This window comes from Chelmon rostratus, chromosome 15, assembly GCF_017976325.1.
Source record: "Chelmon rostratus isolate fCheRos1 chromosome 15, fCheRos1.pri, whole genome shotgun sequence".
In the NCBI taxonomy this organism is placed as follows: Eukaryota; Metazoa; Chordata; class Actinopteri; order Chaetodontiformes; family Chaetodontidae; genus Chelmon; species Chelmon rostratus.
Window position 1 is genome coordinate 8,684,007 of NC_055672.1, and position 27,588 is coordinate 8,711,594.

The following is a 27,588-nucleotide window of genomic DNA, read 5'->3' on the forward strand; positions in this document are numbered from 1 at the left end:
ATAGGAACAAATTTATTTCAATTTAAAACAGATACCTTGTCATTATGTTTCTCTCTTAGAAGGCGGCAATGATCATAAGTCATGTTCATGTTTGAATGAGGATCAGGCAACAGTGGTTGAAACAAATACATGAAACACTTAAAAAAATATGGCAAGAGTTATGTAAATCAATAATCGATAATAACCAACTGATTGAACCCCCTTCATCAAGGGCTCTGCTTCAATGAAAACATCAAAGCCCTCACTTCCAACACAAAATAAACAGCACATGCAATTATAATTACAGTTTCTTAAAAAACAGCAGATTATCTTTTAAATCTTCAATCTTAAATACAGAATAAAGTCTTTGTGTGTACTTAATCATCTATCCTTTTAGTCTCCGGTGTGTGTTATTTAAAAAGGGGGACCATCTCAGGTGCTGGTCCTTTGATGATGACCACAGCGTTGGCACTTAGAGAGAGCCTGGCTCTAGAGAGAGTGGGGTTGGCACACTCAGTATAATACATAATTTACATTTGGTTTACATACAAAACAAAGAAAAAAAAAACAGCATTTTATACACCACTACACAATTGACCTTCAGGTTTCATTGGAGTGAGGAAAAATAAATCAAGTGGTCCTAAATAATAGTGTTCTGGTAATGTCTTATCGTACAGGAAATGGAAAAACACAAAAAAAAGGGAACAAGATTTAAGTTTTGAATATGCACCGACTCCACGCTGACGTCCGAAAGATAAGTTCGATTCCACTGGCTCTAACAACAAGGCCGCAGGAAGGGACATCGCTCAACCACGGCCACCCAAAAGGCCGCAGAGCATGCTCCGAAAACCGAGAGGGGGCCAGCAACACTGTATTTCATTATTCAAGGCAATGAAAGGCAATAAATAAGTGTTGTAGTGAAAAACCAATCCAGTCTTTCCACTGCTCATTGCTCAAAACGGACGAGAGCGAAATAATGAGGAGATTTAAGTTCCATACAAGAGTGCCTCCCACTCTTTCCAACTAATATATGTTGAGATTAAATGTGTCCACAAAAAAAAAAAAAAAAACACTGTGCAACACTGGGCTGCCAACACACAACCAAACCCACACTAACAGCCAGTCAGCCCTTCACCATGTGCCAGAGTTGTAGTGTCAAGTGTAATAATAATACATGGAAGTGAGCTGCACTCAGCACTCCGTAAATCTCAACACGACGACTGATAAATACTTGGGTATCCAGACAGGTATATCGTTTCACTTAAATACTGAAATCCAGACCCTCTTTACGACAGCAGGCTAATGGCTGGCTGTCTGCGTCTTCTGCTCAAAGGTTAGTGTCATTTTCAGCAGACAAAATGGCAGTTGAGGACCACACTGGCTTGTTTGAAATATATATTTTAGCCTCATTAACTTGGTAGTCAAACTTTACATCACTGCTTAGTTTTTGAAACATACTGCAAGATTTTTTTTAGATTGCCTCTCTTTTCAGCAGCATGTGGTTTCTGTTCATCTGAGAACAATCTTTTAGACATTAATACAGTTGAGAATAGAGGTGAAAACTCCTATCAACTGTACCGATCAGAAATGCTGGATTGTTTATCAGTGCTGATACTGACCTCATTTAGCGATCTGTATTGGCCAGACGCATCCGATCCACATTAACTACAGTGTCTTTGTCAGTGCCATTATGAAATTTAGTGTTTCCTGTCAGTTATGAAGTACCCTAACTCTGTTTTTAGTGCCACAGCGACCTCTGGTCCACACAGTGTGGTACGCAGATTTTACATTTGGAAAAAGGAGAGCACGAGCATTGGACTAATACTCTCAGCTGAGGCATCAGAAGTGGAATCGAGATAAAGATTTGGATTTGTGCATTTCTACTTTGTTAGACCGGTACTTTGGTAAATGGCACTAAAGTACCAAATTCACATGGTCCTACCATTGTACTTTACGATTGTGCAGTAGCGTAAGCTTGGCAAAAAGTCTGAACTCCCTGCAAGTTACAATTCCAACCTCAGTGGCATGAACGGAAACCAACAGCTGCATGCAAAGCAGGAAATCAATTTAGAAACTGGAAAAAATGGGTAACAATTAAGTAAGAGATTTGTAGTTAATGGGTTAAAACATGCAAAGCCATAAGTATGGTCAGTACTTGGCTATCAGCTACGAGTCAAATACTTGGGGAAACATGCAATACTTGTCCTGGTAGTAGTGCCTTTAGTGATAAGTGTTTCTACACTGCATGAGGTATTACACTGTGATACCAATGCAAACAAAACAAGTAGTAATGAAGGTTACAGAGCCAGATACTGGGTCCACTTCATTCACCGAAAGGGCCAGACACAAAGAAATACATAAAGAAAACTGCTTAGTGTTGGTAAACTCTCTACACACACCTTACGTTTGCATTTACACCCTGTCTATACTTCTTATAGCACATACTGCAAGTAATCTCCATTTATAAACAAGGATTAGTAGTGGATGACTTGGTTCACTGTGGTCCTGTACTCCACTCCCCGCTGTCTGATGCCTGATGCACTGTGATAGCCCTTAATGAGGATGAAGGATAAGTCACCTGTAGAAAAGGTCAAAGACCAAAAAAGTATATCTGCACTTCACTGGCACTATCAAAGCAAGCCTCAAAAACTGGAAATTAACAATGCAAAAACCGACAACAGAATTTTCGTGTTAAATTACAAAGAGCAAGCATGGACCTCGTGGGTCTTCAATCACTGATAAAAAAGTCCACCTACGTTCGTACTGTACATTTTTCTAGGTATGCATTACAGCGCTGCATCTATAAACCAAGAGGAAATACAAGTTTCGTAAAAAAAAAAAAGAAAAAAGAAAAATCAAACGAATGTGAGGGCTCCTAAAGAAAACCAAACAGTATTATCATGGATGGAGATGTGATGGCAAGTACAACTGGAAATGTCTCAATAAGAAATAGAAAGCAGAGATAAAGTCCTTACTATACCAGACATTCGTTTTTACAGCAGTTCAGACTCAAGTAGGCTCCGGCATGAGAAAAGGAGCACTTCAACATGACAGAATCAAAAGCAGTCAAATTATCAACACCTTCAAACCTGGTCCATAAATTAGATAAATAAAAAAATCTTTAATTACTCTTAAAATCATCTTGTCACCATACTGTGAAGATTTTACCAGCCCTAGTTGGTGTACTCTGCAGCCAGAGCTGTTGCAGTAGTGTGGAGTCGAGAGGCTGGTTGGGAGGAACCTCTTTTCTCGGACTATTGCTCCTTGCCGATCGTTATCTCAACACCACTCAGCTCTGTGTAGTCCTATTAATCAAGTGAACAAAATCCATAATCACAGTATCACTACTACCATAAATTCATAGGAAAAAACTGTATGCTAATGAAAGAAGTTGTTTTTTTTGTGTGTGTTTTTTTTTGTTTTGTTTTTTTGCCAAAGATGGTGTACCACAGAGCGTTTTTGTACAGGAGTGTTTTGTGTATATGTATTTACAAACAAATATACACAAACATTTGCAGACTTCAGAGTGCGGTTTCTGTGAAAGGTTCATATCCCCCCTCCTCTCACCACTCGACAGCAAGCAACCTTTATATATATAAACAAAGTGACTATACAGTAAAAAAAAAAAAAAAAGAAAGAAAAAGTAAACAGAAGCACATCCTGATGTGATGACCATGTCATCGTCAGGAAGTGTGTCTGATTGGACGGCTGAGTGACACAGGTGTGACGTCATCAGAGATGTTACCACGTGGATTCCATTCACACCTCGGGGTGCGGGCGTGTTTAATTTACAGCTTTTATTTTGTTGAATAAGCTACTTGCAGCCTGAGCTGCAGCTGTGCTCCGTGGGCTGATAAACACTGATGACATCACACTCCCCTCCACATCTGCTTCCACCAATCAGAGCAGAGCCGTGTCGAAAGCAGGGACCTCTCGCCCGCTGCTAGTGTTTTGTAATAAGGGTGTGGTTGGGGGGGAGGGGAGTATCGGTGGAGCCAGATGCTGTGAAGGTCACATGCAAGATTGTCCCTGTGAGTCCGTACAGAAAACATCTGGAGGAGGGAAGCGATGTGATTAACTTAAACATAAAACACAAATCCCACAGAAATCTTTAAAGGATACTTATGTCAAGTAAATTTCTGGTTGCTTCTTTTTAGATGTCTTTGTGTTGCAAAGTTTAAAAGTTTTTATAGATTTTCTTACCACTTCTCATAACCATTCCTTTTAGCCGTTATTTGTTAAATAGAAGTAGACATAGCAACAAATTTCTATCATTAAAAACATTTTAAAAATCTCAGCAATGAACAGATTTTGATTAGCGATGTCTTGCCCTCTCGTGCTTTTTGTCTTAAGTGTTTTTACATATGCATTTACTTCATAATATATATGTCTATTTTTTTTATTTTTGTTTTTTTGCGCTTGCGATGCTCACACTGGTACATTCATAGATGCGAGGTGGAGACAGAATCCTCGGCCCCGTCCTCTTGTGTCCGGTGTGCAACCTCACTTCCTGTCCGAATCACTCTGTCCCAAGAAGCTTGATGCCGCCCGCTTGGTTGTCTTCCGGAAACAGGGCATTCACGTCTTTTCACGCAGGCAGGAGCTCAGAGAGGACACGACGGAGGATCTGATCTCACACTGCTGAGGGTCAACTCCGGAGGGCCAAAAGGGGTTTGATGCCGCTCTTCACCAAAACACAGCTCCTCGCTAGTCAATGCTGCCCCAAATACACACACACACACACACACCCACTTACCACACACACACACACACAAACACCAAAGTCCCCTTCAGTCACTGTACAGCCCGTGTGAAAGGTTTGTGTGCCAGATGAAATGTGCCAGAGCCAGCAGCCGAGGCCAAAGCTGACACGCGGAGCAGCTTTGGGAGGAGCGAGGACTCTGACACAACAAGCTGCCGAGCGAAGGAGGAAGAGAGGGTGAGCTTTGGTGAAAAGAGGAGGGGCGGCGTTTGCAGGAGGGAGGATTTGTTAATGTATTGTACTAGAAAAAAACAAAACAGGAAGGGTTCTGTTGACGTGTGTATGTGTGTGTGTGTGTTTGTGTTTGTGTGTGCATGTGTATGTGTGTGTGTGTGTGTGTGTCTGTGTCTGTGTCTGTGTGTGAGCCAGCATAGTGTGCTGTGTAATGCATGTGGAGTTGAGCACACACTCCCAAAGAGGTGTGCATTTGTGCAATGGGGAGGAGATGCGCGTTGTACGTGAGCCCTCACACCAGATTGTACTCTTTGAGATTGAGCTGTAGGATGGTGTCTTTGACAGCTGCAAACACAAAGCGGATGTTCTCAGTGTCCGTGGCACAAGTGAAGTGAGAGTAGATGATCTTGTCGCTGTCTGGGTTTAAGTCCACAAACATCTTGAGGATGAACTCCCGCGCTGCCTGTGCATCTCTCTGGGGACCTGAGATATAAACACATGCAAACAAATCATGCAAATCTTGATTTATTTTATCATTTAAAGTCCGTCTTTCCTGTGTGTGCATTCAGTTTCAACTTCAGAATGTAGGCTTAGTTTAGGCCTAGCATAAATACTGGAAGCAGGGGGAAACAGCTAGCCTGGCACAAACTTCCCAGAGATTTTACAGGTTGGTACCAGCATCACTCATCACTCTGTGCCCATATCACACTAAATATTACACACCCTTTGTTGTACTGGGAACAATTTTGAAACCCATCGGATATAATCTGAGATGATTTAGCATCTGGGGGGAACAGCCAGTGTTACGAGGCTTCTACAGTAGTCAGCAGATATCTAGGTAACGGATCATCTCTTTTGCTCTCTACAGACTGTTTACCTGCATGCACCCAAAACCCACAAACGTGACTGGTCAGTACTACTTGAAATACAAATGGAAACCAGAACTCTTGTGATACCAAAGTCCTGTCCCTTGCCCACAGATTCTGTATTTATATGCAGGTATCTGTTCATAGAGATTATACTTGGACAAATAAATTGACACTGACAGAAGTTTGCTAAAATGTTTCTCACAAAGACAAAGAATCCACACTTCTAACTGTACATTGCTAGATTAGCAATGGGCCAGATTATTCAACACAAACACACACACACACATTTTATAGATGATCTCACCATCAAACTCAGGGAAATAGTCCACCAAGTGTGAGTAGGAGATCTTCTCCTCTAGCAGGTCCTTCTTGTTCAGGAAGAGGATGACGGAGGAGTTTTGAAACCAGGGGTAGGTAATGATAGTCCTGAATAGAGCTTTACTCTCCTCCATACGGTTCTGGTGCAGAGAGCAGGGGAACAGATAAGCCACATGGTTTAGTTTCAGCTCTTGACACAGCTTGATGAGATGAATGCAGCACGCTTCTCATGAAGTCACAACTGTAATACTGCTTGTGTGTGTGAAGATACAGTTTGTGTGTTTAAGCAACATTCAGAGTGCACTTTTTTTAATGAATGGTAAAGGTGTGGCAGATACTGATTAATGTCCTCCTACCTCGTTGTCTGACTCCACCAGGACCTGGTCGTACTCACTCAGCGCCACGAGAAACATAATGGAGGTGACGTTCTCAAAGCAGTGAATCCACTTCCTCCTCTCTGACCTCTGACCCCCTACATCCACCATCCTGACAACAGGATGGAGGTGAAGAGGGGGAATAACAGGTGAACAAGCAAGAAGGGGAAAAACATATTAGCATATATCTCTTGGTGGTCTAGTTCATGTTATTTGCAGACCAGTGACTAATGTAGCACAGTGTTTAACAAATTCTGAAACAATATTTTTTTGTTTTTAAAGGAGGTTATGAATCCATCAAGATATAATTTCTGGTGGCACCAAGTAGTGAACCTTGTTTTTTTCTATTACATTACAAATATAATGAACTATGAACTGCTTTTGGCTTATATAGCAGAAGAACTATAACAGAAGAAACATTTTTTTCTGTGGAGATTTGTCCTAAAGACATTCTCTGGTGTATGTCTTCCTTAAACATTTTCAGCACATGACCCAAATAAAGATATAGTCTCTCATCCTGGGACCCATGACAGCATATTTTTACTATAATTTATTCTGGGTCCTGATCTTTTGTTTAAAAGAGAGACAGACTATCCTGTAGTCCTATTAACGTCATTTTAAGCACCCTTGTTTGAGAAAAAAAAAACAATCAAAACCTGATGGATTCAACACCTTAAGAAGAGCAATAATCAGATTCACAACTTTTTGGCCACGAGTGTCAGAGAAAACTTGTGCCGATCTCTACATTTGGCTAAAAAAACCCTAAAACAAATAAACAAGACACAAATGTGCAGTGTGAATATGCGTTTGCCCTTATAAGTACGTGAGTCATGCGTGCCACCACAAAGATGAAAGCTTCCTGTTCGAGACAGGTCTAGGATCAGTTTTGAAACGAATACCACTCAGTCTAGGAAATTGGGTTTTTTAGTTTGTCAAAGACCAGAAAGTCACAGTTTGATTCACATAGCAGAGCTGCTTATGTTCACAATCTGTTATTTCGAGCTTCTCCATACATGATGAATGAGTCTGATCTGTAAACAAAGCTAGGTCTGCATAGCACGTCCTCGTCCTGCTATCTCAGAACACTACATACTGTATGTATAAAACAACTTATTCTCAAACAATAGACAACAAAAAATGCAGGTGCGGCTCGACTTTGGGTTTTATAATGAAGACAGAAACTGGTAAAGTCAAGCAGCACTGGAATACTCTGGAATTGGTTTGTGCATCTGAACAGTCTCAGTAGGAAATACACAATGTGGAAGGAAATATCTTGCTCAAGTTCTTAAACTGAGTGGCATCCATCTGGTCATACAAGGGGTCAACATAACATCTGATACTAGATCAGCCTGTACTTCTGGTTATGTGATATGGTGAAAGTGGAGGGTCATAACGCATTCATCTCTCTACTAGCCAGCTTTCTCAACCTTCCCTGGTGGGTGTGTGAATAAAGCACCACACAACAACGACTGAAGTTTTGAAAGGCACTTGGAGAAGACAAATGAAATGAAGGACAAAATATAGAAGACAGACAGAGGACAGGAGGCAGAGTTGAAATGATGCAAGATACAGGGGGCACCTGTGATGGTGGGATCCTTTTCATGGCAGAAGGACGGCTCCTATGTAACCTAATGAGAAGCTACAAGCTGAGAAAATCTCAAGAAGTACGATATATATGATTCCTAAGAGATGGACTAACACAGCTAACCAAGCAAAGACTAGCATGAAAACTTTGACTTGAGCACACAGGCCTGCAGGCAGACAGGCTGGCATTCGCTGAACCCATTCATGGACAGCAAACCTAGCTGAAATACTAACAGATAGATTTGTGGATCCTCATAAGGTTTCAGCTTTCCTGAGCTTCTCCTTGACAAGGTCACCCTTCACTCTTCAGGGAGTTTAGGTCCCAGTTTCATTAAGCCTTCTTTTGTGACAACTGATTCAGTAAAATCTTGCCTGTCAGGAACCTCTGATGTCAAGCCGTTACATAAATGGCATCTGTGCAATTTAATTCCCAGCTTTTTGGACTTTGGTGCACCTCTGGACGCACCGGTGCAAGCCTCCAGACCGGGTGCAACTATGAGAAAGCTGCACAACTCTAGCATAATTCATGCTGCAAGGCTGCCCCCTGGTGGTGGCCCAGTCCACTGTGGTCCATAGAGACCCAGGGCCAATATAGGCCCTGCAGGACCTGCTGCCCAAAATAAAATTCCTCCACCGCGGAGAGGACGACCTCGTTTCTTCTGCCAGCCGGAGAGGAAAGGAGGAGAGGAGGAGGAAGAGAGGAGGTGACCCATTTACAGAGACCGGGCACCAGAATGTAGGACTTTGTGTTCATTAGGGGGTTGTGTTATGTGTGGTACGGTTGCAGTTGGTGGCAGGAGGTATAAGAAAGAGTAGGCCTAAGAGGAGACTAGAAAATGGCATAACTTTAATTTCTACGACTGGTCAATGCATAAATTAAAGTCACGGGTTGCAGTTTCTCTCTATTAAACGGGATGGACAAAACATGGTTTATATGGGTCTTTGGACAAAAACATATCAGATGACATATGGTTAATGACGTTATGACACAACAAGGAGGGACTGAGCCAAAACAGGCATTGTTCTACCTGAAAATGATGCTTTGCAAGTCGAATGGGTACTCTATGATTCCTGTAGTGGGGATGCGCACCCTGAGCACATCCTGCTGAGTGGGAAGATAGTTGGAATCTGCAATACGATCCAGATCGGAAAGATAACTACAGGCAGGCCGGTCGGGGGAAGAAAAAGAGATAAAGAGAAAAAAAAGAGAGAAAAACAGTTATATAAAGCGTGACAGGCAATTACTCCCCCCCCTGTAATTCCAGGAAGTGTGGATCAGTCCTGTTGAGGGAGCTTCACAGAAAAGGCCACATCTCAGAGACGAAAGGGTGTTAGTCAGTGTCACTGCTCCACCAACACTCTGTCCATAAACCACATAAGACTGTTAACTTGCAACTGTAGCTTTGGCTTAACTTCACTCTCTTTTTAATTGACAACAATTTGCAGTGAGGTCAAGTAGTGTGTGGATTACGCTGCAGACAGTGAGGTGGCATCAGTGACAGTAGTAGCAGTGACTTCGGCAGCAGAGACAGCAGCACCTGGACTAGATAAAGAAGGTTTGGACAAGTACGATATCAAGGATAGCTGGAAACATTTCTATTCTCTTTTTTTGAAAGGCATGTAAATGAGCCACTTCAACTTGAAATTCCTGTTAAAAAGTTTCAATTCCTCTGTATTTTAAACTGCGACCAATTGCCTCACTGATTTTATAACAACTTCCTGGAGAATCTCTGACATCACTGTCTGATCCTTTTTCATCTGGTATTCGGTGGCTGCTCCCCACATGCTTCAGTGCAGCACATCTGGCCTTCGTTTCTGTCCTGGAGCCAGAACCTCAGCACAATTGTGAACACAAACCACTGATATCCAATCAGGTTTACTGACGAAGCACTTGAAGTTCAACATAATCTTTATTTCACTGTGTAAGACAACTGGCTCTATTCAGACAAATGAGTTCTTGCTAAGTAACATGCTCTGACCGTTGTGATCTGAGGACATTTGTAAGTTTGGAATTGCAGGCTCCTGATATACTAACACTTACACACTATAAATCATCTGGTAATTGTTCATTTTTGGCCATTTTTGATAAACTACAAGAGTATAAGGCCCTGTTTAATTAATGTGTTAATATCCTGTCAGCCATCAGTGGTTTCTGTCCTCTAGCTATGGTGACGCTGCAGTCCTGGTGCCACGGGGGTACCTGAAGATGACGTTCTCCAGGTCAAACGGGTACTCTATTATACCCGTGGTGGGAACACGGACCCTCAGCACATCCTGCTGGGTGGGAACGTATCCCTCCGCAGTCACACGGTCTATATCACTAAGGTAACTGGAGATATACATGACAACAGTATGGAATAGACATACTCAATGATTTCCTTATCTTTCTCTCACTCACACACATGCAAAAACAAAAAACATAGCTTGCATATTAATCATAATGTACTTCTTCCAACATAGCAAGCACATCTGCATGTCTGCTGACTTTAGGCAGCATTAAACTGTAGTGCAGCAAGTTGGCAACCAGGGGGCACTAGAAAGTGAGTCAAGTGCCTTTGGCCACTTATCCTGGGGTCACTTATTATTACAATGTAATTGTGGCAAACACACACAACCACAGATCAGGGGGCTGACACATTTGGCTAAAACAACATAGTGCAAATACAATGGGTGGTTAAGAGTCAGTTTATCTCTTATCACTAACATTATATATTAAAATCATAGTTTTTTTTTTTTGCTAATTTGTGCAAATAAAATGGAAACTACTGGGGAGCACAGACATCAAACCTATATTAGAATGGATACTGTTTATTATCTGTTTAATGCTCGGGTATGTACACAGATGACAGCATGTAGTTAATATACAGTGTGATATCAAAGGCAGGATCCTGACTTTAAAGTAGCGGAAGTAAGTAGTTGTAAGTGAGTAGATTTAATTTAATACTCTAAAAAAAGATATCTTTTTATATGCATAATACTTTCATACTCAGGATTTTATATTTGCTTATAAGTGTCTAGGTTTTACATATTACATACTGTATTTTGCCTATTTATATACATATATAGATATATTTTTACAATGCAACAACCCCAAGTCCAAAAAAGTGTAAAACATAAATAAAACAGAAAGTGATCATTTGCTAATCACTGACTTGTACAAAATTGAAAGCAGTACAGAGACAGTATATTTAATGTTTCACCTCATCAGCTTCATTGAGTTATGTATCATGATTGGGTATGAAAGGAGCATCGTGGAAAGGCTCAGTCGCTCACAAGCGAGGATGGAGCGAGGTTCACCACTTTGTGAACACATGATTGTATAAAGGAGATTAATATACATGGACTCAGGAACACTTTGTAAAACCACTGTGACTAAACACAGTTTGTTTGCAGATGATTGAATTCTGTTTTTATTTACGTTTTACACAGCGTCCCAACTTTTTTGGAATTGAGGGTTGTAGCTGGTTGCAACAACATGAACTTTGTTGTAAGGAAGCCCCACAACACATTGAACTGTTAACAAATCATCCAACAACTAATACTGTAAATAAATGTACGTGGTGGACAACAACTAACAATTAAAAGCCAAATAGTGACTCTTGTACCTGTGGCTTTTCGATTTTCTAAGAGAATTACAAATTGTGAAAAATGCAGAGAATTTTGACATTTGTCATCCAATATCATGTGTGGATAAAAGGCTAATGTTCTGCCCTGCCCTGTGTATGTTACAATATCCACAAGGTAATACACAAGGAACAGACACACATAACCTGCCTCCAACAACACATCCAAACACACCCTAATTAGTCTGAAAACTGTCGTCTTGATCTCTGGAGACAACTCTGTCTCCTTGCCACACATGAAATTAAAGGGTCAGGATGCCAACCAAGTCCGTACAAATCCTGACTTTTTCATCTACAGAACAATGATCCAATAAAAGAACAGCACAGTGTCATTAGGAATCAATAATTATATTACCAACACTGATAAATCTGTATGAGTCCCCAAACCAGCATCACAGACATACACTCACAAAATTTCATTAGCACACTAGCACATTGTGTCACAGACAGTCACACAAATACCATTCTAATATCCTAGACAGAGAAGAGACCTAATGAGACACAAACACGCACAGACAGAGAGACAGACAGACGTACTATTTAGTGGAGTCAGAGAGCTGGTACTCTCTGCGGCGGTCGTAGGCCTCCTGGATCCCTGGGTCGGCCCACAGGCTTTTGATGGCTGCAATGTAGGGATGGTCAAACCCATTGATCTTCTCTATGTCCACTTCCTTCACGAGCATGGCATTGGACTGGAAAGACACAGGCAAAGGAAAAAGGATGAGATAAAGAGCAGTAGGATAATGATGAGAGAGCAGTAGTGACCATATGAGATATACAGGAATGGACCAAAGTTACTTGTTTTTTTAATTTTCGGCTGGAAATATCTGAGATATCTGTAGGTCTGTGGGTGATCCAAATCACCCACATATTCTGCTTATTCCAAAGATAATTTTTCAGCTAGACAAAGTAAATGCATCATTTCTTGTGTAAGAGTTTTCCCAGGAAACACCAAAAACATACAGTTGGTATAACTGAGAAAAACAACAATGAAGAGGATGCAGGTTGAACATTTATTCATATGAAAATAAAGCATTTGGGCCCCCATTTATTTAGACTGCCTTACGAAGGACATATTCACAATCCCCAAATGACAGATATTAGACAATGTGAGCAGTTCATACCCTCCCAAACTATTCAAGATTATCATAGCTGTAACTTACTAATAGGTCCGTGGGACAACACAGTAACACAGAGGACAAAGCAAAGGTGTAACTGCTGTCCCACTACAGCCACCTTTAGCTGCATTTCTGAATCATCACTCGTGCCACAGGGGACATTGTGCACAACCCTGGCATTTTTAAACAGTCAAGCTATTATCAATAGCTGCTGCAATTTTTTTATTTACTTAAGATAGAAGATTTTGAAAAATGGCAGCCCTAAAAGCCACACAGTGGTCGACTGACGAAGTGCAGATGCATCAAGAATAACATCCCTTCGATAAGCTCTGTTAAAAGAACAGCGTAGTTCCTATAAGTGTGTGTGTGTGTGTGTGTGTGTGTGTGTGTGTGTGTGTGTGTGTGTGCGGAGCGAGTGTGTGGTTGAGCGAGCAAGCGGCAGGGAGTGACAGTGAGTGTGAGTCCAGCAGAGGAAAAGGTTAGCAGTGTTAGTTCAGCAGTAAACGTACAGTGTAGGTTATAGTTTGGTGAATAAAGGTCGCAGCTTCTCAAGACCAAAGTAAAGCTCCCATGTGTTGTTTCCCCCAACGCTGCAAAAGTGAAGGGGGCGTGGCATCGCTTCAATGATCTGCTGAGGAACCCGCCTATGCTGAGGGAGTACTATCTGCAGTGGACAACGTAGTAGAGAAAAGTACTGTGCCAAAGCAAGTAGAGTACCACGCAGTGACAACACCGTTTCTGCAACCTTTTCAGAACATTGTGCGATTTTGTGTGTAATCTGAAATGATGGCTTACATACAACAATTCAACTTATTTCTTTGAGAAAATTAAATAAGAGATGTCTCTTTATACAAGGTATTTGTGTCACTATGTTATCTGTGGATGCCAACAGTGCGAAGCATTGTTATGGAACCTAACATCTGTTTGCTCTTTCAAGTCACAATATTTAGGTGACTATGCTGCTCTGAGGACTGGAATTGAGAACCACTGTAAGCATGCCATTATAGACTATAATTATGTAGTTGTATTGTGCCTACACCACCACTAACTAGTTCACTTTCAGTCGTTTGGGTGTATTAAAGGCTTGTCTGTGTACAAACACTGACTAACAGTCAAAAACTGGAATGGCTTGTGTACCGAGGCTTAAAATAGAGCCTATTTTTGCATTTAGCCTATGGTGTTTTACAAAATCTATCTCCATAGCATACCACTGTACAGAGCAGAAGATTCCAAATTTAGTCATCAGACCTTTGAAGTAATCAAAGTGGACTCTGGAACGAATGACTGGCAGGACATTAAGAATATTTCCTGCTCATATTTCTGCATAGGGCTGCAACTAGCGATTATTTTCACTGTCGATTAATCTCTTGATTATTTTCTCATGATGGTGAAAAATGTCAATCAGCATTTCCAAAAGTCCAAAATGATGTCTTGTTTTGTCCACAACCCAAAGATATTCAGTTTATATCACAAAAGAGTAGAGAAATTAAGAAATAGCCACATTTATGAAGTTGGAAGCAGAGAATTTTGACTTTTCTTCATTAATAATTATCAATGATTAGAATACTTGGCAACTAATCGATCAATCCTTGCAGCTCTTTTTCTGTGGGTCAGTCCTTACCCGATTCTGTTCGAATTTGTAGGGGATCTTAAGGGTCTCAGTGGCGCGGATCATGGACTGCATGGAGGTGAAGATGTTTTGGTAAACAAGCCGGATGAAGCCTCTCTTATCTTCGTCTGAGTAGCCAGCTCCATGAATGATCCTCATCTGCTTGATGAAGGTGCTCTTGCCACTTTCTCCCGTGCCTGAACACAACAAGGGAGGCAGAGTTAGAAACAACAGCAGAGCAAATTTACATTGTGGGCATAGTGAGACAGTGTGGAAAAGCAGCTGGAGGTCTGGCCTCTCTAGATCATCTTCTTGTTGGACAAGAAGACTAAGAAACCGGAGACAAGGGGTGTGACGTTGCATACAAGCATTTCAAACCAATCTGGTAAGATGTGCAGTATTGTTTATGCCAGTTTTAAATATTTTTTTAACCCAATACAAGCTAAAGACAATACAACAAGAGTACATTAATGTAGCAAGGATATAAGAAAATGGCAGGACAGTAAGAGAAAGGAGTGGAAAGAGACTTTCTGCCTCAAAGAATGAGATGGAGTTCAAAGAAAATGAGGTTTGCACCATATGGATTCTTTTCAGTCTAGAACACCGATAACTGATAACCTGCTTCTCATGGCCAGTACTGATACAATAACCGATAATTTCACATTTTTTGTTTTAAAAAAAGTTTATGCGCACCTGAAGGTTTTAATTTTTTAATTGCCAATAAAGCTGCTTCTGATCCTTTCATTATCAGAATAATACATAACAGAAATTTCACATTATGGGTATAGAATTAATCAGCCAGAAAAACATTGCGTGAGAAGCCCTCCTAAGAAAAATTCTTCATAAACCAACAGCATCAAGACCCTGACCACTTTCCAGTTACAGTCATGTCTCTATTCAGTAAGAGAGATGACATTTCAATGAGTGCAGATCATTTTCTATAGTTCTGTTTTTATTTTATTTTTTATTTCAGCTACCTTTTATGTATTTCTAAGTATACACAGGCTTTTACAAAGCAGTGCCGAGTTTTGTACATTGAAGGTCACACAAGCGCACACAAACTGCACCAGAAGCAGTTTGACGGTGCTTCTAATGATAAAACTATTTCAGATTTATATCTACATTAGACGTGGCAACACTTAGAGCCCACATCCCTAAACACAAGGATTTGGTGAAATCACGTTAAATACTGTGAGATGACAGAAATTTGTCAACTGGCAGTGATTTTGCCGTATCCCTTTAATCTCTGGATGTATCAGACCATTTTTGTGCAATGTAGCTGATCAATGAACTGGACTGCTTCATGGTAATGTTGGATTTTTCTGCAACTTTACAACAACGTGACATAGTACCACGACTTTACGAATAACCATTTCTGGTTATTTGATACAACAAAAACCCCTCCATGAAAAGCAAAAAATGACCAAAAACTTTTAATGCCATTTAGAAGGGTTCCAAGAGCTTGCTGCAGTCTGTTTGTGAAACTGACGTTTGATTAGTATTCAGAAATTTGTTAATCAATAAGCAAATCAGACAAATCCGCACAACCTAGTACAAATGAAGCCAAAGTAATACTTCTCTCAAAACTCGATTAACGTCGGATGCCCATCTAAGTAAGTTTTACGCGTTATGAAATCCCTCCGGTGAAATTCCAAGTAGATTAACTAAACTGGTTACGACTGCTAAGATGTCAAAGCTTCTTTGTCCGGCGTCAGGATGTTATCACACGGTTTGGAAAGAGAACGAATTAAAAATATTTCCAGGGAGAAGAAGAGAGATTGGGGGGGGGGGCAAGCTAATTTAATGAAGATGATTAAGAAGAGTTGCCCTACATTCAGGATCTGACACTAAACTGCCTCAGCCAAAAGGTGACAGCAGGGGTCGTTGTCAAAAGGCTGCATTCCTTCAGTGATCCTCCTCTGCCCTCCTGAGTCCATATCTGGCTGTAAGATCATGCAATATTTCAAGTAGTGTCAGGTTTCCACATTTACACATATGGTAGTCTGGAAGACTGGATTACAGGCATACGCTTTGAAGCATTTGTTCATCTTCTATTCATTTACCAAAACCTCCTTGATTTCAGGGGGAAAAAAAGAAATTTCACTGTATTGAGTTTTTAAGCTTTTCAATACCCACAGTGCCAAATAAACCACCAATTGCTGGGGGGGTCTGTTGGGCCTAACCCACTTTTCACACCAGCCCTCTATGTTCTACATGCCCAGAAACGCCGCCCTCAGGCCACAAAAAAAAAAAGAAAAAGAAAAAGAAAAAAAAAACTGATGGCATTTCAGTCCTCAGTGAAATCAAAAGGGATCCAGCAGCACATCCATAATATCTGCAAAACTGAAAGGGAAAGACGAGGAGGAAAAAACACACACAGAGACACACACACACACACACACACATACACTCATCTCACCACCACCTACATTCAAGGTTTTTGAAGAGCAGCCATATTTCCGTTACCATAGCAACCCCTCCTCTGTCTCCCTCTCTTTTTCGTTCCTGTGTTTTTTTTTCTTCTTTTTTTTTTAAACCCCTCCCATCCGCCCCTTCTCTCTCTCCTCTCTTTCGTAGCAGACAGTAAATATAACTGCGAGCCCCTCAGGCTTGCTCTGTGCTCTTCATCTTTTGGCGCACCACAGAGAAGAAGGGCCTTGGCTCTTTTGAGGGGTGGGTGCGCTGGTCTGAGGTCAGTACCAGGGGCTCCCTCTTAACACCAACTACTATAAAAATGATGGGAGAGATAGCAGCTTCTCCACTGATGCAGGAAGAAATGCCTTAATCTTAGATGGACATTTTGGGTTTCAACTCTGTGTCCATAAGGGGAAATGACCCTCCTCTGTCTTCTAATCCAACAAAATGTCCAATTTTGGAGAGACAGAGACTACAGAGGCTATGATTGAGTTAGAAAAAAAAGGCCTCATCTTTATAGTTTCTCCTGGATGAATCAATGCATTCACTACATGCTACTGACTGCTGCCTATAAGGTAGTCAGCCTAATAAAAACTGTGATTGTCTTGCTAACAAAGGGAGTCGCGTACAGAGAGCGTATTCTTTGTATTGGGCTGTGGCGGTGGTGTCCTCCTAGTGACGGCAGACTGCTTCGGCACAGGATCACTCTCCAGCTTGATGTCTGATTTATTTCTCGTGACCCTGTCACAAGATCTCCCTCCGCTGTGTTCTCTTAACTGTCGTGTCCCTCTTTCACCAGACAACACACTACAAGCCTCTGTCTTCCCATTTTCCTCTCCAGATTGTGCCACCACCAGCCACAACCATTTACATGCCCTCACCAGACCCCCCCCCCCAAATACACTCTCTCTCTCTCTCTCCCGTCCCCTCCCCTCCACCCCTTCATCACAACCCTTCCTAGCCTCCCTTAGGCTAGAAATATGCCTCTCCATTCTCATCCCTCTCTGTCAAGAATTTTGGATATTCATAACTAGAATCCATCCATTCTTTTTTGGTAATGACCTAGAAAAAGGAGGTCACCTTTTAATAGCTCACACACTACTCGGGTTTGATAACGCTTTCTGTTCCAGGTAGCTGTGAGCGTGAGAGAGGAAAAAGACAGAGAGCTCAGATTATGCCCCAATGCAACAGTGCAAGGTACACTACACAGCCCACACACCAACACTGGGCTTTTGTGGAGCCGATGTGTTTCTTGGAACAGAGCTTGAAGTCTCAATCAGGGGTAACGTGACAACAGTGAGCACAAAATGAAAACTTGCTCTGAACAGCCAAATTAAGACGAACTAGTGAAATGAAAGCAGAATGTAAATAGTAACAGCTATCTAACACGTAAAGAGAACAAACACCTCACCTGTAACCTCCGTTGCCAGGCTAGCTTTCATAAGCGTTTACATAACGCGACTGTCAGCTCATGACACAACATCTGATGGACTTGACACACCTCTGCCTTAGTAAAGCAGTTTTGGTGGAGCCAAGGTTAACGCACTGTCAGTCAATCTGGTTATGTCCGTGTGTGTGTGTTTGCGGCGCCTGCTTTGTTTACACTGTCTGCTCATATCCTACAATTCTTCCATTGTTCTTCAAATGCAGGCATGGTTGGGCACTAAAGGCCTTATGCACAAGCATCCCTGCTAACCCCATCTCCCCTCTGCAATGCTTTCCACGAACAAGACACTGGGATTATCAGCAACACAGCTAACCTGCATGCAAATACGCACAAACAAAGTGGTGCACTGGCATGATAAGTGTTGGCTTATCTGGGTTTTACGAACTGTCCTTTCACACAGTGCATGGCAATCCAATCTGAGAAAAGAGAAGGAATTTGCATAGACAAGGCAGAGGTTAAAGTATTTTCAAAAGCTCCAAATTGGCACAAGCCAGGTGTTAGTCGTTTTATTAGCGCCCTGGAAAGATGCTGTATGAATCAGGCAGTGACAAGGCTGACCAAAATGTAGCGTGGGTCTCAGTCTTTTGCTAAATTCATCTTGGAAACTGGCCTCTTTCAGGTGTACAAAGGAAAGGGACTGAGCCAAGGCAGCCTGGAGCTACAAAACACACACACCAGCTGCCTAACCAACTGTGGACACACACGGATCCTGTGGTCAACCTCAAGGCACGGATGTTACCTTCACTGTGCTGGCCCATTTTCTTTCCTTTTTCCTGCAATGGCCATGGCAATGTAGCCATACAGGTTTCCAGCAAAACATACATGAGCAAAAAGACAAAGGAAAGAGGACTATGCTCCCTCAGCTCTACTGCAGCTTTTCAACATGTGTTGCTTGCTGTCAGGATCTAGGCACAAGATTTCTGCTTCGTGCCGGTGTCTCTGCATCTGCTGAGTGCTCCATGCGTGTGGGTGTCAGAGCTGTTAACTGAATATACATGCTATAGCATGCACTGCATATTACGAACACACACACGCTCGCAAACTCACACACCTTCATTTGACCACCTTAGGAGGCTTTGTCTGTTCACCAGCGAGTATGCATCGAGTGCTGTTCTGCTCGAGTGGGTGTGGGTGAGCGAAAAAGAAAAATCAAATGCAGGCTTTACAAAAAATTTGGAGCAAGCAGCAGTATTTTATTCTGCAATACACACACTGTGCTATGAACTAAAAACAGCCAAATCCAAGATGTTGACATTATTCCTTAAGCCACAGCATTTATTTTAGGAAATCTCATGATGGAGATTCTGTGAGATAACATCAGCCCGTGTCCACACATGGGCAGAACACGTTTATTACACATCTCTGGTGAATCCGTTTTCACGCTATAATTCACAACCCCAATGCAAGCCTAACATCCTCCGAAAAAAACAAAATAAAGACAAGCATCAGCACCGTCTATCATTCCAAATCCGAGCTGAAACTGAAAGATGAAGTGACAGAAGTTGAAACAGTACGATCACAGAGACGTGTGGGCTTTACTGTACACAGCAGCTGGTGGGAGTAAACAGGAATGAACATGCCACCCTGTCAGCACAGAGAGGACTGAAGACACTGGCAGTGAACAGAGTGGCAGGCCATGTCCCCACCTGTCTGGGGACTGGGGTAGCAGCGGTATGTGGGACACTCACCATCCAGCCTCATTCACCCCCATATCTCCAGAGAACCAGCAATGACCCCATTTAAGAGTGTGTGTGCGTGTTCCTCTGTGCGCTAGTGAGCAATAAGAGCAACTGTGTAAAAGACACCATGTCGGAGAAAGAGACAAAGAGTGTGTGCAAGGCTGGCTGAGGTGAGGTGTGAATATTTACTAAAAAACTAGCATAGAGAGGAATCTGAATGGAGATACTGGCTATGTGCTGTGATTGAGAACAGACTGCATGTGCTTACATCACTATGACTTCAGGTTTAATGCATGACTTAAAGCAACTTGGAGAGACATTTCAAATTTTATACTTGTACAGTTAAATATCATAAATAAACCAAACTGGCCACAAGTTGTTGTGTTGAGTGCAATAGATACTACATTCAGCAACTACTGCTATCATGCTTCATAAGAATAACCAATACGTGCTCCTCAATAGAGTACCTCACTCTATCATATCCAGAACAAAAGGATCATACAAAGTTGTTGCAGTGTTTCCAAGGCCTCACACATAATGCATGATTTTTTCTGAAACAAATCTTAAACCTGCTCCATGAAACCAAAAGCAATTAGCACAAATGCACAAAAACTACACTTTTCTGGTCTTTGGAAGTACAAAAGAACATATGGCTGCTCGATTATGGCAAAAATAATAAAATAAAAATCTGAACTTAAAAAATGCATTTTCTCATTGGATTTCCTTGAACTTTAAATATAATTCTACAAAAATAAATGTCCTCTAATAATAATGTAATAAACATAAATGCATCATCTAATATATGATGTGAATTATAAAGCTGTTTATATTTGGTGTACAAAATGTGAGAAATGTTTGCAGAATAGCGATAATCTCATTCTTCTTGGCCACTCCAAACACCTGTACTGCAACAGCACAAACAGCGGCGGCTGGCTTATACGCAGTGAGCTGAACTAAACATGCCGCGGCCTGGCTGAGACTTGGTTCGGGCCTTCAGGGAGGAGCTTAGCGGAAGCGCACTGCCGTGAAGGAAAAGGGTGCACTGGATTTATAACACAAGGCAAAGAGAAACATAATGCGGGACATTAATCTTTTTAATTGTTTCATAATTGCTGGAAGAGAAATCGGAAATAAAAATCAAATTTGATTAATCGACCCGCCCTAACAGAACCGTAGATAAATAAAATGAATAAAGACAAACTTTGGGCCTGGATATTTAAAGCGCTGACCATCAACTCCAACATCTCCTGTTGAGTTTGACCTTCATTACATGTCCCCCATTACGCTTAGTGCTGTCAACTTTAAAATAAAGGCATTCAGTGAGGTGAAAAATACAAAATTTAAATGAAAAGACAGATTGGCCACTACCTGCGTAGTGCTGAACCTTCCTGTTTTGCCAGAGGTAAATGTACCTGGCCTTAAAGATATTCAGAGAAATCTGGACAGGTTTTGGATAACAGCAGTAGCAGTATTAGTAGTTGTGCCACTGTGCTAGCACTCATGCTAACACAGAAAAATCAAGAATTTTTACGAGAAAAACACATATTAACATGAAATACATATAATAAATATAAAATCTCAAGTTATAGAAGCATCAGACTGAACAATGCGTCAGCAAAATACTTCCATTCACAGCAATGCAGCAAACGCATTTGGAACCTCATGTGCTCAGAAAACGACTTACCTACAATATCAGATCTGTTTTTAGAAGACATTCTGGTCTGTTTTCCATAAAACTACACTGAGAATAAGTGACAGCTGTGTGTACTACATGTTGGGACAATATATGCACATGTCCACCGATTGGAAACAAGAAATTGCTGTACAGAAACACCAAAGATATGTGTGAGATAAACGAGAAACAGTGCCTCCATTACAGTTTGTCCACCAGAAAGGTTTATTTCTCAACTGTGAAAATGTCTCGCCCAGTACATATGAGAAGTCTTGAACAAAAATGCTGATTTCATATGTAAATCTACATCAGCCAATATATCATTTTCAGATTTTCTTCTTTTCATTTTCGTAAGCCCCAAATATTGCACAAGCCTGTCTCATAATGATTTCCATATTAAAAAGCCTTAGATCTGACCATGATAAAGGGGATTTCAGTAACATCTGACCATCCACATAGCTCCACATTCACTGGCATTAAAAGCACCGTGCTCACACACACACAGACACACACACACAACCACTGAGGAGTAGAGCTAGAAGATCCCTATTGCCATATATGATCAAAATAAGACGGCTTGGCAAGAGAAGGAAGGTCAGCAATAAACATCTGAGCCTAACCCCTGATCCTCTTCCTGGTTCAATCAGACTGTTCCTCTAAAGGATGTCTTAACCTGGTAACAAGACGTTCTGCTGAGACAGGGAGGATCAGCAAGAACAATTCAATCAATGAGGACTTGGCAAACGACTGCCTGGGATGGTGTGCAACCAAGTCATCCACAACATTTTGGCTGCTGAGCCAACTTCTGTCCCTGTCCGACCCTTTTCTTAAATATTCTGCATGACAAATTCTCTGATGACCAAAAATGCCTTTCTGACGTCATCGTAGGGATTTTTGACTAATCAGACATTCTGTTTCTCCTCGTATTTCATGAGAAACCCACATTTTCATGAAAAGCGACTGCCAACTCGTACACTGACAGCTTGACTGGGAGCTTACAGTTTACCTCGGTCAGCACTTTGGGAAACCCTCAAGCGTTTGCCCTTCCATCTCACTTTACCGACCGTTCGCTCGCTCCAGCAGTTCATTTACCCGATGCAGCAAAGGCCAGAGCTCCTGGCCCACTGTGTTTTGACCAAGTAGAGGCAAACCACTGGTGTGTGGAGCAGGAAGCTGGCGGTATAGCCTGATATGGCCCTCAGTGACAGGCAGCCAGACTGTGGGCACCTCTGCAGCCCTGGCAGAGTTGTTATTTTCTGACAAAGTGGCTAAGCTTGAGGTTGTTATAGCCTTTACCTACAAAACTAACATTCAGCCGCACCGTGTTCTTAGTCTGAAAGCTTCATGCCTGTGTCTGGCACAAAATGGAACCAAACCTTATAACTGCTGTTGAGACATAGCTATTTTGGCAACGCACCCTGGCCATATCGTAAACCCTGCCAGGAAGGGAGAGAGACACGGAGGGACGCTGGACCTGAATTGGTGTGAGAAAAACACTGTGTTGGGGGAAATGCTACAAGCAGCATCAGCAGTAGCTCTTATATCAATCTAGAGCGCAAACATTTAGGAGATTAGGCTATTAGTTGGTCAAACCGCAACTCTTTTCATTACCCATTTATCATTTAAGCAATTTGCCAATGCCCTTTTCTGTTTTACACTACTGTAAACATGATTGCTTGACGGGCAAAATAAGTCATTTCAAGATGTCATCTTGGGCTTTTGGAAATTGTTCAAGTAGTTTCTGTTTCTAATGTACTGCAACAAAGGATTATTTTAATTGGATGGCTTCATTTCATGATTAGTATTCTGATTAATGGTTAGTCTATGAAAAAACATTTAAAATATATACACAGAATAGTTGCAACGTGTCTCACTGGAGAAACTGGGATCTTAAACTAACGGCATTTTTGCTCAATAAATTACTTAAATGATTCAGATTATCAGAATTGTTGCTGAATCATTTTATTTTGATCAGCTAATCGGTTAAAAAGAAAATACATACCTCCACACGAAAATATTTCAGTACCGAAGGTACAGCAGTTCCCTGTGAGACACTGTGTACAACTAAAACTGAGGATGCTTTGCCAGAAGGAGCTGTTGTATACACTGCATTGGGCCTCGCTGAAATGTACAACCTATCTCCTGTACATGCACTGAACTGCAGGGTAGCTAATGACAGAACAACTCCCACTACATTCTACTGAGATGGATAAACGTCCAGTACTCAATATGCAGCTCAATATCTCCCCTTTAAAATACACTTAATGGAACGTGGTGGTTAAATGTTCAGAAACAGGTTGACTTCTTCCTCTAGTGAGGTGTGGAGAGGCAGGCAGCTCACCGAGGGCCCTGGGCCTGAGAATAATGCCTGGGGATAATAGGAGTCAGTGACATCTCAAAGTCTGAGCAGCGGATGTGTTTAACCAAGCCTATTAAGACCTGGACTAATCCTGCCTTACACGTCCTTATCCGGGCGTCCACTGACAGCCTTAACTCACACAGGATGGGCCACTTACACCACGACTGATTACAGTTCTTGCTTGCTTTTGCTTGTCACACACTGACACTTTGATGAAGTTTTTTTATTTTATATCTGTTGTCAAAAATAAGGAATATTCTGGAAATACTAAAACACAAGATGCAAAAGCTATGCTTAAATGCCTAACATCCTGGAATCACTTGGTCAACCCAGCTGTTCATTGATCATCTGGCAAGAGAAATACAACTGCAGAACACAAGCAAACCATTCCAAAACTGCGACACAAAAACAAACACCCCTTTCGACCCACTCACCTTGGCCACCAGGTAGACCAGAGTGAAATAGTGATTTAAACGTAAGACACAGAAGAGAATATGTCCCATCAATGGCATGGCTCTAGTGTGGCCTACTTCTCCGAGCTGAGGTATTCAGCAGGGAAATGAAAGGAGACACACATGTCAAATAACCAGGGCTGCTTTAGGTGGGCGAGAAATGGGAGCAAACGTTTGGAAACTAAGCATGCAACCTAGATAATTCAAATTGTCCTAAAAATGGACACCTGCTTTATTCCTAGGGAGCTTTCGCACATATCTGTTGTTTTTAGTGGCTGGTGGGTCACATAATGCATACACAGTTGAACGTTAGCCGGTCAGAAGATGCATGCACACAGACTACATCTTCCTGAAAGCCATGCAAAGTACATTTGTGATAAAGCATAGCCTATTGTTCCTCTTTGTGTCCACAGAACTATGAATCAATGCAGTGCAGTGCAACTTATTCAACAGCAGCTCCCACCTGCCCACACACCAGCTATAAAAATAGCTAACCTACTCAGCTAGACTACAGGATGAGGGGGCAAATCCCTCAGTATCTTAGTCCTCTGGAAGGGCAGATTTGTGACACTGTGTGCAGGCTAATTAAGGCAAATTGATAAATTAACGAATGGGCACCAAGCTAGGTCTAGCATAAGCACCTGAAGCCTCGTCCAGTTGTACAAGTGTTATGCAACCTGGTGAAAGCAACAGTGGAAAGCAAACCAAAGCGGCTGCTTCTTCCATTATCAGGCGACCATCTCCACCTTTTAACCGCCACCACCTAACAAACCACAGTGGCAGCTCTGAGGCTGGCCAATTGATTAGCTTGAGGGCTGGTCAATAATGTCAAACTGGCCCACTGACAAGCATGTGGTAGCCTGTAAACGGTGACATCTTAGTAACTCCGATGGCAAATGAGCTGTTGTCTGCACACCAATGCAAATAGCTTACATATACTCGGATAAAGATGCATTGTCGCTGGTTAGCCAGCTCTTGCGGACATTCGGCTGGACAAGCCAGCTAACTAATTTGCCTCAACAAGCTAAAAGACAAGCCACGCATTTCGGATATCATGCCATAACGTTACTCATACTCAAACCAGGCTTCCAGTTAGCAACCTTAACTAGTAGCATATTTGCTAGCACTGCCAAGAAGGCCCAAGGAGGTTAGTTTTCCATATAACGACGCAGACATTACAATAAAACATGTATTTGAGAATTAGCATGCCACATACCGAGAAGAAGTAATTTCAGCTCTCTCCTGGAGTCTCGCTTGTCTCGGCGGAGTTGTTTGTCAATTTCTGCATTGATTCGTTTCGACTCCTTCGCCTCTTCGCTCAGGCAGCAAGCCATCATGGACTCCAGAGTCATCCCCACTGGTTTTGGCAGCCCAGTTTAGACGGGACCCGGCGACACTTCACTTGCCCACGGTTTCAGCTTATCCCGAATCCCCGGCACTCGCTTCGATCTCAGGCGAGGCGGTGGTCTGTCGGGCTGGACGGATGGATGGACGGGACTGGGGGAGGGGAGACTAGCTAGGGGCCTCGCTGTCAAGTTGTCCCCCCAGCCGAGCAGCAACTGCGACTTCGCCCGGGTGTTCTCGGCAAATCACGGGAGATTCGGACAGGGGAGGGAGTCAGGAGACGGTGGGGCCTCCCCGAGATGCTCTGCCTCAATACAGCTAATGTTAAAAAATACTGAAACAGATAAACCACTCAATACCTGTTGGGTTTTTTTTTACATCAACCCCCTCTGTCAGTTAGTGGTCCAATTCTATATTTTCGTCTGTCACTGTGGTCCGGTTCTATCTTCACAATCCGTCAAAAGTGGTTCAAAACTGCAGTGTCGCGACATCCAAACCCGTAACAGTTGATATCTGTGCAGTCTCTCCAACGTTAACTAGCTAGTTCTCGCTAGTAAAAGTAGTAGTCCTCGCTAGTCAGCCAACATTAGAGTTACAAACGTTATTGCACTATCCACGCCGCAGCAATGCGTCCATTTACCAAGTAACTACATTAGCCAGCGGTGGCTAAATTACACGTAACGGCTACGAAAGCTGCCTAGCTAGCCCGTTAGCTCGCTTAACAACGCCTCGGCTAACGTTGTGTCAACCCGCAGTGATTGAAACAGCAAGCTGGTTGAAGGAATTTGTCCGCCTAGCTAGCGATAGCAGAGCAGCACCCCATCACATCCTGACTCATTTTGACGGGAAAATGCACGGCTACTACCACGACCCGATAGAGGGGACAAAATGCGTGCCGGACCGGCGGCTTTTCGCCAGAAATATATTCGCCACAAACAGCTGGCTTTCGGGTAGCTCGTCGCTGGAACAAGGTCGGCACACACCAGTCTGATGCCAGGCGAAGAGGAGGAGATACTGTGGTGTTGAGTGACAGACGGGGAATTGCATGAAACAGGTTTGTGACAGACCAATTGAATGAACGAGGCGGGTCCTTGTGGTGGGATCTCACCGTGGGCGAACAAGTTAGGTCGATGAGAAGATGCAACAAAAAAAGCCCAAAAAGCCCAAATATGTTTAAATCACGAAGAGGTGTTTTTCAGTTTTTATATGCCCTGGGGCAATGCATGTGAGATCGATGCAACAACAATAAAATAGTCCACCACCTGCTGCCTGTATGCTGCACAATACAGCAAGATCTTTCAAAGTGTGGTGCACCATGGTTCCTGATCGTCAAGACAGAATAAGTAGATAATCAGCATCACTTCATCAATAATCTGCAGTGTAATGAAGGCAGCATTCGACTTAATAGCGATGACCGTGGTGGGCGTGTGCTGTGATAGCAGCGACATCTTGTGGCCCCAGCGTGCACCTACATGTACGAGCTTTTCACAGTACTCCAGGAAGTGCAAGAGGAGGTTTGTCACTCTGCAGGTTTGGGTTCTGCATCTGCATCTCCACAAACACTGAGCTGTCTTCATCTATTACTGTGTTTTGACTCTTAAAGGTTTATATTTAACCACCTATAGCTAACAGTAACGGTTCTAATACTTTTAAAGAGACAACTAATGTGCATTATGTTCAGGAACGTGGCAAAATAATATTGTATATTTTCCACAACTGTGCTTCCATTACACGCTGGTTAGAACACAGCATCAAAGATGAGATGAAACCACGCGCAAGTTGTATGTGGTTACATCCATAGATGTAGAAA

At 42.2% G+C, this 27,588-nt stretch overlaps 1 protein-coding gene across 2 annotated transcripts; it reads right to left on the reverse strand.

Moving 5' to 3' along the window:
• gna11b (guanine nucleotide binding protein (G protein), alpha 11b (Gq class)) lies at positions 1–26,758 on the reverse strand. 2 transcript variants are annotated; one of them, XM_041954386.1, is made up of 8 exons: positions 25,651–26,758; positions 14,423–14,607; positions 12,221–12,375; positions 10,261–10,389; positions 9,089–9,217; positions 6,459–6,588; positions 6,089–6,242; positions 1–5,398 (listed from the first exon to the last, which is right to left on the reverse strand). In XM_041954386.1, the coding sequence occupies exons 1-8, from the start codon at positions 25,784–25,786 to the stop codon at positions 5,208–5,210; spliced, it is 1,209 nt and encodes a 402-aa protein (XP_041810320.1). In that variant the 5' UTR covers positions 25,787–26,758; the 3' UTR covers positions 1–5,207. The 2 variants fall into 2 exon arrangements, with proteins under 2 accessions (XP_041810320.1, XP_041810319.1); XM_041954385.1 differs by lacking the exon at positions 10,261–10,389.
• Positions 26,759–27,588: the final 830 nt, after the last annotated feature.